Source organism: Melospiza melodia, chromosome 3 (assembly GCF_035770615.1).
Source record: "Melospiza melodia melodia isolate bMelMel2 chromosome 3, bMelMel2.pri, whole genome shotgun sequence".
NCBI classification, from domain to species: domain Eukaryota; kingdom Metazoa; phylum Chordata; class Aves; order Passeriformes; family Passerellidae; genus Melospiza; species Melospiza melodia.
The window spans coordinates 41,787,721-41,799,897 of record NC_086196.1 but is presented as its reverse complement, the minus strand read 5'-3'; the positions used below and the strand labels follow the sequence as shown (position 1 = coordinate 41,799,897).

The 12,177-nt window shown below is 43.8% G+C and overlaps 2 protein-coding genes across 4 annotated transcripts in view; both read right to left on the bottom strand.

Annotated features, from left to right (window-relative positions):
• The window catches only part of MAP7 (microtubule associated protein 7), a 109,707-nt gene extending 104,574 nt beyond the window's left edge, over nucleotides 1-5,133 (bottom strand). The window contains exon 1 of one of the 3 annotated variants that reach the window (XM_063151478.1): nucleotides 5,049-5,133. In XM_063151478.1, coding sequence (XP_063007548.1) covers nucleotides 5,049-5,094 — 46 coding nt within the window. In that variant the 5' untranslated portion in view covers nucleotides 5,095-5,133. Of the gene's footprint in view, nucleotides 1-3,056; nucleotides 3,237-4,496; nucleotides 4,546-5,048 lie in introns of those variants that run through there. The other 2 variants (XM_063151479.1, XM_063151475.1) reach the window with 2 other exon arrangements.
• Nucleotides 5,134-7,939: 2,806 nt separating this feature from the next.
• The window catches only part of MAP3K5 (mitogen-activated protein kinase kinase kinase 5), a 98,183-nt gene continuing 93,945 nt past the window's right edge, over nucleotides 7,940-12,177 (bottom strand). Inside the window, exons 27-30 of the mRNA XM_063151472.1 lie at nucleotides 11,317-11,429; nucleotides 10,299-10,411; nucleotides 9,341-9,417; nucleotides 7,940-8,667 (exon numbers count right to left, since the gene is read on the bottom strand). Coding sequence (XP_063007542.1) covers nucleotides 8,607-8,667; nucleotides 9,341-9,417; nucleotides 10,299-10,411; nucleotides 11,317-11,429 — 364 coding nt within the window. The 3' untranslated portion in view covers nucleotides 7,940-8,606. The remainder of the gene's footprint in view (nucleotides 8,668-9,340; nucleotides 9,418-10,298; nucleotides 10,412-11,316; nucleotides 11,430-12,177) is intronic.

Below are 12,177 nucleotides of genomic sequence, written 5' to 3'. Positions count from 1 at the left end.
ATTAAAATTTTTTCCATTGTTGTATTACCGGCATTAGTATCTGCTGGATGGAATCCTGTGAACTGTGTTAATTACCAGTGTTAATTACCAGTGCTTTACTGACATCTTAGTTTCCAACATGTTTCTTAGAGGATGACCAAGATGTCTGGGCTTTTGGATAAGGAAGAACAGAGTTTCAGACAGAGAGACAAGGATATATTTGGAGACATCAGTAGTTTATTTCTCCCCTCATGAGTCTCACAGTGACTCTCCTTCTGGAGCACAAATCATTCCATCACCTCTCTGAAGAATCTCATCGTCAACAAGAGTCAGGGTTTCTAGCTCCATTTATATGGACAGCAGGGCAGCCTAGTCCTGCATGTCATCTTAGTAGACACCTTACAGTTGTTTCCCCTGAACTCTGACAGATCTCCTAGAATACATATTTTCAAGCTTTGTCCCTAAAGCCTACTGGTTTTCATGAAAGCAACTATCAACACTAAGGGAGAGGTGCAGAATTAAACCTGAACCAGTTTCACAAATACACCATTTCTCATGCATATGTAGGGTAAAAGAAGAATATAATATACACAGAACCTTTTCTGCCATAGTTACAGGCAGACCACTGCATTTGTCTAATACAAGTCACAGAGAGGGGATCCCCTCCCCAAAGGAAGGGCAGATATACACAGACACAACAACAGCAGCAGCACACCGTGGCTTGTATTGTGGATGTAGACTTACTTTGTTTTCTGCTTGAAGAAATATGTGTATGTTGCTGCAAGATGATACAGTATTTACATAATTGAGGCAATAATTTCTCTGATCATTTAATTACCTTTAACACCACAAATAATTTTCAGATCTAAAGTATTAAATTTGTTTATCTGGGATAATAATAAATCATGCAAATAAAGTATCAGCCATCTCAGAGTACTGTAAATTTACAACTTTTTGCAGTTTGAAACAGCACATACGCAAGTACATCTCTTTTCAAAGCCAAGCCCAAGGAAAACAGCAACGCATACTACTTGAACTAAATTAGTAAAACCTCTTTTTCTGTACTGGAAGTACCACATAAGCCAGCTCTTTGACCATCACTTAACAGGCCTGATTCTTCATAAACTTTTTTTTAAATTGCAGTGTTTGGCTTTGGGGCTTTTGTGTGCATAGAGTTTCTGTGGTTTTGAACTTTTGGGGGGGGGAATTTTTTTGGACAGGGTTGGATTTTTGTTGTTGAGTTTGTGTTTCTTGTGGTTTGTTTCACACACATACCTCATTCTTCTTTTTTTTTTTTTTTACACTAGTAACGCTGGGTGTAGGTGGGTGGAGAAAGCCTGACTCCCATTACACAATAAGCACAGAAAAAGGCACGTTTGAACTCTTCCATAGCGTGTAGTCCTTGCATAGACATTACTTGACCAACAAGAGATACCCAGACACAGTACTTGACCAGCTTTCTGAAGCTGAGGGATGGCTTCTATGAGGATCTTAACCTAAATTTAATTTAGTTGTATCATTTTCATTCTACAAGGTACTGAAAAATCTGAGTCTCTCTGCATTCAGTACTGCCTCAAAAATCATTAATGCGGGACCAAAGATATAACCACAGGCTCTGAGACACGATTTCATAGCTTGAATAGATTTTCTTTAGAGGGGAGGTGGCAGTAGAAGAATTGCAGATCCACGATTTATACACCAAGAGATAGAAAGGGTTCGCAATGTGCTAACGTTTAGATAATCACGGGTGGAAATCAGAGCACGCCCACCACACACAGGCATCGACACCTGCAGCGTGTGTGAGCGCACACCCTCGCGGCATTCCCTGATTCCCACGCCTGGGAACAGCTCCCACAGTGCTGTTCACGGTACGGGTGAGCCCAAGGAGCCCTGGCTGGGGCAGAGGTGCCCTCGGCGGTATCGCAGCCTGTACCGGAGCACCGTGACATCCCTCGGTGCCTGGGCACGGGCATATCCATCCCCTCCTCCGGCCACTGTGACCGCCCTGCACCCGGCAGCTCCCCTGGGAAGGACATGGATCGTCTGAGAGACAAAAACCGTGTGTCTCAACACCGCCGTGTAAATCCTCCCCAGTAAAACACGCTGGAACCGCTGGGAAAGAGCCATGGGAACCAGAGCACGCCTTCAGCTCCCAGACACTCTATGCTTTCTGCACTTCTGTGTTTTCCCGAATAATATATCTCTTTGTTAGGAAATAAAAAATAAACACAGAAAGATGAAATTTGATTTCTTCTCAGATGGAGAAAATACCAGGCTAAGCAAGCAACAAATAAAAAGTCCCATCAGCAGTTAAAGAGCAAACACCTCAAGTTTTCAGCTTTCACAAGCCACCAGGCACTGACATGATTTAAAGGGCAGATTTGTTTTGTAGCAAAAAGCACAGAGTAATACTAAGCTCACTTAGAAGAAAGAGCTAACTACAACAGCGCACAAAACCACAGCATTAAAGCTTCTTTGCAATGTTACAAACACATAGCTCTCTCTGTTATCCCAGAGCTTAAGTAAATTGTTACCTGTGCACAGAGCTGGCCAAGGCAGCCCAGAGCACGCATGGGGAACTCTCACAGGCAGAGACATGCCTATGTTTATGGATGGGCAGCCAAAAAATGAGGCGCCTCAGAAGCTTCTCCATGTGGCATTCCCCACAAGAGGGCTCCTCTCATCTCAGGAATCACTGAAGAGCTTATTAGCACTATTAGATGCTCAAGTAGCTATGACTGAAAAATTCTAACTGGTGTAACTTAGTATATCCCCTGAGCACTGTACTCACTTTGCCATCTATAAATTTATGAATGGCAGAATAAAAAAAAACCCTTCACCCTGATAATTAAGCCATTTACCCAAAGAAAGCTAGTTAAGTGCAGCAGACCACCTGCCAATAAAGGGATCCACCTGTAACATCCCCCTGCAAAACTCTTGTGGTGATGTTGAAGCTTTCCCCAGGATCAGCCCTGAAAGTCCATGCGTGTAGCCACAGAAGGCGAGGAAAGAAACAAACCAGCCACGCACCACAACACACACAGAGCTTTGTTTTTCAACAGAGGCAATAGTTTTACCGGTAGCTAATTTCACCAAACACAGATGGGATGTTGACCTTCCTGAGCAGCCGGATCCAAACGCAGGTGCTCCGCCTGCAGAGCAGGCTGCAGCCACAGCCATCTGCATGGCCCTCCCTGGGCACACACATCTGCTCGCTCATGGATGGACCAAAGCAGCAGATCCCTGATGCGCTTTGAGAATCTTCCTGTTTGTGAACACCTGCAAAGTGGTCCCTGTGATAACTCAGAGACCTAAAAGGATCTCAGCAGACAACAAACGACACAGAAAAGCTTCATAGTTAAGCTTCACAGATGTTTAACTCCGACGTTTCACTCACAAAGAAGATTCAAATGAACTTTGACAGCACAAAGTAATTTGAATTCAAAATACTCAAGAACTTATGCAAGCAGATGCTTCCGTCTACAGATGTCCCAATGAGTAAAAGTTCAACACAGCAGCTTGAAATGAAACTACAAAGCGAACACAGAATAAATCTAGGCACATAAGTAATTTTAAAACAGAACATATGCAAAATAAATATCATCTGTTGACTCATCTCTAGTTTTGGTAGGTAATTATAAAAAGACTGATAATCCAGTTAAAAAAAAAAAAATCACATCAGCAATGGAAGGTGAAGAACTGGAAAAGAGTTTGTTAGAAATGGCTTCAATAAACCAGTCAGTTCTTCCCGTGGAAAGGGAAGTCAATGTGGTTGTAAACTCTGAACACATAGGAACACAGATGCACATCCTTTCTGAAGATGAACTTTATGGTGATACCTGGGAGTGACTTGTAAGGATTTCTGAGCTATATTCTATACTTCTAATGAGGACAGCACTTGGGTGAGTCTGCCCACAGTCATTGCTTACGACTGCATGTCTGCATTACATAAAGTATGTATTAAAAATATTATACTGAGAAAACACAATCAGCCAACAGCCATATGGCCTATTCATATGCTGTTTTGATATAAAAACTCACTCTTTGATTTAGAGATAAACTTGGGCTTATGTTAGAGAAGGACTAGCAAAGGGTGAGTGGAATGGGACTGGGGAGGAAGGTAAAAAAGGAAAAAAAGGAGAGGACTAAAAGTTGGACTCAGACTTCACAGTCCAGCAAGCAGCAAAAGCAAACAGCATCCGCGCCTACAACAGTGATACAGCGGTCGATCCGCTTGCGTAAGCCAAAATCTCCTCCCTGCACCCTCCTCACCCTTAGGGCCAAAATAAAAGCGAGTTAAAACGGTCTCGCAGTGTACATCTCTCCTCACAGGAGACATCTGCAAGGTCATCTCCCCGCTTTCCCTGTAGGAAATAAGGGCTCGCAGCAGCCCGTCGCTCGCACGCGTTTGAGGCGCAGCCAAAGCCCGCAGCGGGCCTCGCTCGGCGGGCACCGGGGCGCTGCCACCGGCTACCTTGACCCTGCCGAGCCGTCCCTCCGCCCTCGCCGGGGCTCACCCCGTCCGCTTAGCGGCGTCTTGCGGCTGTCCATCCTCCCTTATTGCGGGAGCTCGGCGCTACCTCCAGCCCCGCTCAAAGCCCGCAGCCCGGCGGCCGCCCCCTGCAGACCCCTCCGGGCCCGCGATAGCCCCGCCGCCGTGCGGGCCCCGCCGCACTCCGAGCCCTTGGAGCGGAGGCTCCAGAAGAACCAGCGGCGAATCGGGAGCGACGGCGCGGCCCCGCCGATGCCCCTGCGCGGGGTCGGGACGGGTCTCGCCGCACGGCTCGGGCGCGCCGCCCCCTCCAGCGCAGCTCTGCCCGCCGCCCGGGCCGACCCCCCGGCTGTCCCTGGCTGTCCCCGCCGGTGCCCGGGGAAAGGCAGCGAAGTCCCCGCACGGCCGGGCGGCCGCCGAGCGCCCCCGCACCTGTTGCGGGCGAGGCCGCCGCCGGGCCCCGCCGCGCTCCCGCTCCGCACGGCGCCCGCAGCCGCCCGGGAGAGCGGGGCCCCGCAGCCGCGGCCCGATCCGCGCCGCCCTCCCGCCGCCCCGGCCGGCCGCGGCCCCTGCTCACCTGCGGGCCGCCGGCGCGGGCCGCTCCTGCCCGCGGCCTCCGCCATGTCTCCGTGCTGCTGCTGCTGCTCGCCGAGCGCGGCTGCTCCGCCCCGCGGCTCCGCGGCCCGGGGCAGGTGAGCGCCACGTCCCCCACCCCCGCCCGCGGCTCGGCCCGGCAGCAGGTGAGGGCGGGACCGGGCCCCGCGGCCCGGGAGCAGCCGCCTCTGTCGGGCTGGAGGCGCTTATGCGGCGGCAGCGGCGGTGGTGGTGGCGGTGCGGGGGTGGCTGCCCGCACTCCCGGCCCCCGCGGCGGCCCGGGCTGCCGAGGTGCCGCTGTTCACACAGGTGTGATTAGTTTTTTCTTCAGAGCAACTCCCGCCGCATTGGCACAGCTCGTTCGGTACCGGCGCCGAGAGAAAAAACAGGTTTGGGGATGCTCGCCATCTCGGCAGTAGGTGGGAGGAGTGGCGGCCGCCTCGCAAGCCCGGGCGATGCGCCGCATCGTGTGGGAAAGAGCTGCACTGCCGTAGACTCGTTCCCGCGGCACGTGCTCCTAAAGTGCCGCTTCTGAAGCTGCGTGCAACGCCTTGCTTCCAAAAAAAAAGGCTCTGTGAAGAGCTGCCGATGTATCAGTCACTTATGTAAAGGTCATGGTCCTGTTACCTTTCCTAGGAGTTTGCCTTAACTTGCTTTATGCTGCTTTTCAGGCTCATAAGAGTGTTTCTCTTTAAAGTGTTCTAGTCTGCATCAAAACATCACTTAATATTTCATCTGCTTGTAGGTAGCACCAATCATCACAACTACAGGTGAAGGAGGGTGGGTGAATTGGGGAACTCATAGGATGCAGCTGTGGATGCAGGCAAGCAGGTGGAGAGGGGCAGCTCCCTTGGTCTGATGCACTTGGACCAAGCAAACTTCAGTCACCATGCAGAGAACCCCCCTTTCAGTAACTGCAAAGTTCAGAGCACAAGGTCTTCTAGGGGAAGGAGAGTTTAATATTTTGCTGTTGCACCAAGAGCCATTTGTGCTCTAAAATAAAGAGTTTGGGGCTTGGGTGATAAACACGCCCTGTGGCTTGTGGGCAGGAATGTCTGTAATAGAAGAATAGGATGGGCTCTATGCTGAAAGGTGCAAAAGACAGCAAAATCAGCACTGCCTTGGTCGAGTTTTTACTTCTATGCTCCCTTAAGGGAGATGTAAGGGTGTCAGTCAGCTTGAGCCCTGGATTAGAAGAGCACTGATCAAGGACTAAGAGGCTATCCAAGTTCAAAGCCAGTGGTATGCCCTATGGTCAAAATGTTGCCCTCAGCAACATCCTGCACTAAGGTAATCTCATAGCCCTCACCTGTGCTCTATCCACTCACCAGGGAGCCAGGCTGAAGAATCCCAGGCTGACCTGTCTGATGCACACCGTCCCAAAGTGTTATGTCGTGTTTTGTCTGAGGATGTAAAAGGTAACATCTGGTACAATCTATATGAAGTAGCCTGATGTAGGGATCTTACATAAGCTTTTGTGCACAGATCTAGTATCTGTATGGATTAGCTGTGCTGCTTAGGGAACCACATTTAGACCAGAATTGCTGGAGGAGCATAAGTGTACGTGGCCTGGCCTGGGCATGGATCAGATCCAACAGAGTCTCACCAAGGAGAATACAGAACTGATTGCTGAGCAATGCTGCAGAAGCCACCTTGGGTCTGGCGAAGCCAGCAGAGAACCACAGGAGTTAATTCCAGCTGGTTCCAGGCTAGGTCTCATGGAGATGTTCAGTGGAAACCTCGATCACAATTTTCTCCCTTACATAGCTGGCATTTCTGAGCAGCCTGAGTCATAGAGAACAGGCTGCATGCTTTCCAAGTAAACAGAGCAGTGCAATTGCCTTCCAGTCATACTGCATGAAACCAGAGGTTTCCAAAGCTGGACAAATACAGGATCATGCTTCACACAAAAATCAAAGCGGGGGAAGTTCATTGTCTTAGGGTTACTTCTCAATGGGTGAAGTCTTTTTTAAGTTTTGGGATTTACAAGTCAGCTTCCACCTCTGGTCCTTCTAGTGTTTAAAATTACCTCGAAAATGTATTGTTTTCTGCTGTAATAGCAGTTAAAATTAATAAACAGTAGTTGTGTTTCTCGTGAAATACAGTGAAGTTTTTGGAATGAGTTGAATACATCCATGCCTAAAAATCAATAGAACTATCTTCAGAGTAAAAAAAAATCTGACTAAAATGATTTAATTGACTGTTCTGTGTCTTATTTTTTAATACATAATTGTTGCACTGTAGCCAGCAAAAGTTACTGTATACACATTAGGACAATGTGTTTATGTTTAAAAAAATAAATTAGTTTCCTTTGAAAATACCTGCTAGACCTGAAAAATGAAGAGCATAAGCCTTTTACTGGTTACCAAGGCTTATGGAAAAAGAAGTAGCTTCTTGCCCAGGCAAGTCTTACCCACAATGGAATTTTTGCAGATGCCCCAGAAGAATCTGTTGATACCCAGTGCTAGAACAGTGGAGTGACAATGACAGTGGATGGACAGGGAACACCCACCACCCTTTTTCATTGCACACAAGAAAAAAAAAATCATTGCATAAACAAAAGCAGAAAAAGAAACAACAGTCCACAATGACTATTCAGTGCATGGAGGCAGGACTTTTCATTTCTCAAGTACAGCACCCAGAGAAGAATTTTGTTTGGTCTTGGCTTGTTAGTACTGTAATTAGACTGAATAGAAAAAAACAAAGAAAATATTCAATGCTATGGTTATCATACTCAAATCACAGTAAATGTAAGATGCATCAAAAAGGTTCCCTTAATACTCAGTATGAATTTTTTCTTTTTTTTTTTATTCCAATATTTTCCAGTTCTACACCACTGTTATTATTTTATAAGTCCAAAAATATAGGAAAAAGTAAGTCTTAGGTTATTTTTATTTTCAATTGTGTATGTCAGAGATAGCTTTAGAACAAGCTAACATTACCGTGGTTCAGGTGTATACAACTGGTACAGTTCAGTAGTACATAAACAACTCTAAAACAAATGCACCATAGAACTTAAATTACCAAAAATAAACAATATTAAACTATGTAGGGCAGTAGGTAAAAACAATTACCTTTAGATCTTGCACACTAAAAGAAAAATATCTAATTATGATTGAAATTATGAAGCTGTACTACAGATAATATTGATATATATTACAAAGAAATTGAAAGTTGTCACATTTTGGTTTTGTTCCAGTGATGTACTGTTACATGAAATCTTACATTTCAGCTTGTCATGAAATTAACATCTGCTTACTTTAACTACTATATTTCGTGAGTTTATAACTTTTGCGTGTGTGTTTTCTAAAAATTGTTGAAAAACTTGCATGTAAAAACATTGAAAGTAAAATAATGTTGCAGGTTGTTTACAGATTCCTTATGGATTTTAGGAGTAAAAGCAGTCAGGAAGCTGCAGTGTTTTTAACATTGGTAAACAAATACTGGATTAAAGTGCAACAGTCCTTCTGACAGCACACCTGCTCTGGCTGAAAGGAAATCTTTTCATCTCTGCAGAGAAGCAAAGAAAAAAATATCAGTGTCAGGCGTGTTTCTCTCGAAAGTCAGTGATCGCCTTCCAGAGCGTGCACAGCATTCCACCTCTGTAAAGAAAAATCATAAAGACACTCAGGTACAAAGAAACTCTAGTCTGAAAGCCTTCCAGCTGAGGCGCTTTCTGATTTTCTTGCTCTGGTTTTGATCAATGATATTCAGTGGGAAGGTTGATCAAAGGTGAAATCCAACATGCATTACTCAAACAAGGAACAGAGTCCTTTTCTGATTACAGGACAGGGCAATCTTTCCACTTGGCAGATGCCTGCTGTCTGGAATTCAGACTTCTGGTCCAAAGGACTTGCATAACCCACATTTGACTTCCAACATGATGCAAGCTGGTGACCTATACACCTGGCATGATCAGGTGAAATGTAGTGTTACTTACAGTCCATGAGTAACGTTTCTGAAGTTTGATGATGATAATAAACTACTGAAAGTTTTTCTAGCTCTTCTTTTTAAAATAAAAGCAAGGCTCTAATGGGATATCTAGGGTCTCCAGTTGTAAGGTAAATGCTTTACCTTAAAATTTTGCCTTCAATAGAAAAAAGCTTATTTTGAGATTTAAATAGTATCAGCTGTTTGGCAGAAATGTATCAGTATACAAAGACATACTGCAAAGTTTTAGTTATTTTAATAGAATTGCACACAGTGCAATAAATAGAGACTTAGTATCAATTTTTCTTCTTACAAAGCACAGTTCATTTAACTCTGAAGCATTACCTCAGTCTCAAACATTTCAGATCATCTCGTGTAACATAGCAGAGAACATCCGTTAAGGTATAGTCTTCAGCCAAGAACTGCAGAAAGAAATTTAAATGAACATTTTGTTAGAAATATTATTTAAATTCCTAAGCTCATCTTGCTAGAATCATCTGCCCCTAAAAATAGAAGGGTAAATTTGGGAGAAACCTAAAATTGGGCTGAAATGTAGTACATGCAACAGAAAAACATGGTTTCTACAAATACAGTGAAACAACTTAAATTTTACACTGTATACTCTGCATCGGCATACCAGACACAACTTGAAAGATGTAATGCTTTTACAGCTACTCAAAACCTTTGTCAACTGGCATTCCTATTGCTACCACTGGTATCACAGAATTACAGACTTCACTGAACACAAAGTGTACCATAAGTTATAGCACATTTAACCCATGAGGAAATTCAAACAGTTAAGATGTACATTTTCAAGAATGGCATCTAAATTTGATGTCATTGAACCTGGAGGAACCTTTGGTCTGATCTGTAGGAGTGATAACTACATGCAGGTATTCCTAAATTAGCTGAAATCTTTAACACCTCTAAAGTTATATAATTTGCTGCAGAGCAGACTGATCTACTTCAGGATATTTCACTGTAGCACAGCTAGCTAAGGGTGAACGTGTATCCTGTATCCAGAGTATCATCAGCAGGAATGCTGCAGTGTGTAAAGACACTGAAAACCCAAGAGTGTCTATTTACCAGGATATTTTATTGCTTTATTCACAATCATATTTAGGAACTATTAATGGTACTTTGTATTTATGAAGGCCTTCACATTCATGGCTTTTCCCTATCCTCTGAAAACAAATTAATCTCTCAAAATGTGCTGAAGTAATTAAAAAGGTTTGGTATTTTTTAAACTGAGTCACAAAACAGTTCTGCAACTGTGCCAGGCAGTGGATGGGATCATTGCTACCTTGTTTATTGTGGCCTCATCAGCTCCATGAACTCTCAGCCAGTTTATGAGATCAGGGTCTTCGGTCCCCGTGCCAGTGGAATGACGATGACAGACAGACAATCCAGGAATATCTGGAACAAGCATATTTGAGACAAGGTTTTGTGTTGCCAAAGCAACCTGTTGTCATTTTTGACTCCTCAAGCACTTTCTTCAGTGAGCTTTTCCTTCAGTGTAGAATACCAGTATACCCATAAATAAATGCCAATTCCCAAAGAACACACTTAATTCCAATTTATAGACAGTTATACATTAATTTCTCTGCTTGGTTAAGGGTACAGTTAGAGTAGTGTGAACATTGACACACACAGCATTTTTTTGCCCTCTTCTGAAAATGACTTTGCTAGTACAAAGCACATCAATTTCACTGTCCCTCTTTCTACACTAAGGTTGTTGCATCAATTAACTGAACTGTTCAGTGTAACTCAAAATTGCTGCACAAGCAATGTCTTAGGCTGAGGATCAGCTGCTTTTGGAAGCAACACTTAGAAGCACATTATACAGAAATATCAAACTGCATTAGCACTTCCACCCTCTTCAGGGCAGCCACAGCAAACTTGGCTTTTCTCAGTAACATTTAAGTTGTATTTGCATCTCACCAATTAGGTGTATTTGCATCTCGCCTCTTGAACTTTCACTGTAACAATTGGAACAGTCTGTAATTCAAGGAACATATATCTAAACATACTAGATTATCCTCTTTAGGAATAATATTTATTCAGTAGGATATGAGCCTTGCTCTCTTCCATATAATCATGAACAAAAATATTCAAATCATACTCATTCCTTGTAGTGTGATTAACAAATCCAGTAATTTGTTTCCACGGTGTACATTCTTACTTCAAAGCAAACCCTACCAGAAGCAGCACAATAAAGCATTTTTGCTGAGGCTACCTCAATAAAATGGACAGACTTTTAGCTGGCACTTTTTCATCTGTAGCGAGTATGAAACTTTTCTTCAAAAATTCTTCTCACTTACCTATTGGCTGTGACCTGAGCTGTAGGTTCCTGATCTCTTGATCTTTTTCTTCTATAGCTTGATGCAAGAGGACTTGAAATTCTCTCTCCTTTTGAACTAACTCCTCCAATAACCTGTGAAGTAATGAGAACAAAAAACCCATTTCCTTCAGTAGCTTCAAATTTTCAGGAAAGGAAAGATCTTACTATACCTAAACTGGAAACATTCGTGGCAAAGACAAGGACAGAATTCTTCAGGTGTCACTGAAGGTATATTCTTTCACTACAGATTGATTCTGATCTATATCAAGACACAAACATTCATACAGAAGCCCCAAACACACCAGCATCCACATAAACATTCACCCACTAAACAAGTGGCATGGTAGAATATTTCAGTAAAATTTCCACAGCCTGTGCTCTGTTTTAAACAAAACTGGAACTGAGAACAAATATCAAAGTGGTTCATAATCCAATGGCTAAACTTTTGTAAGGAAAAATGCCAGTTCACATCTCTCCAGCAGACATTTTCAAAGGTATGGAAAGGTTAGAACAGTGATGAAAATGTGGTGAAAACATATGGTTGCATTTCATAAATATGAGAAAAGCTTCTCAATCACACAAGGGCTGTCCCTTCCTCACATATAAGGCACTTTGTGCCTGCCCTCCTAGACTATATTAAGAGTGAGAAAAGAGGGGGCAAAATACTTGCCTACTTCCCTAAGCAATTATTTCTGAGAATGTAAAGCAGAAGTAAATTGAAACTCATGTTTGACCTCCTTCATAAGACAAACCCAGAGAGAAACCTGTAGATATTCAGTGGCTAGCACCATTTGAGCTGATCAAAAGAAAATAGAATATAATGGAAAATTTGTATGTAAAA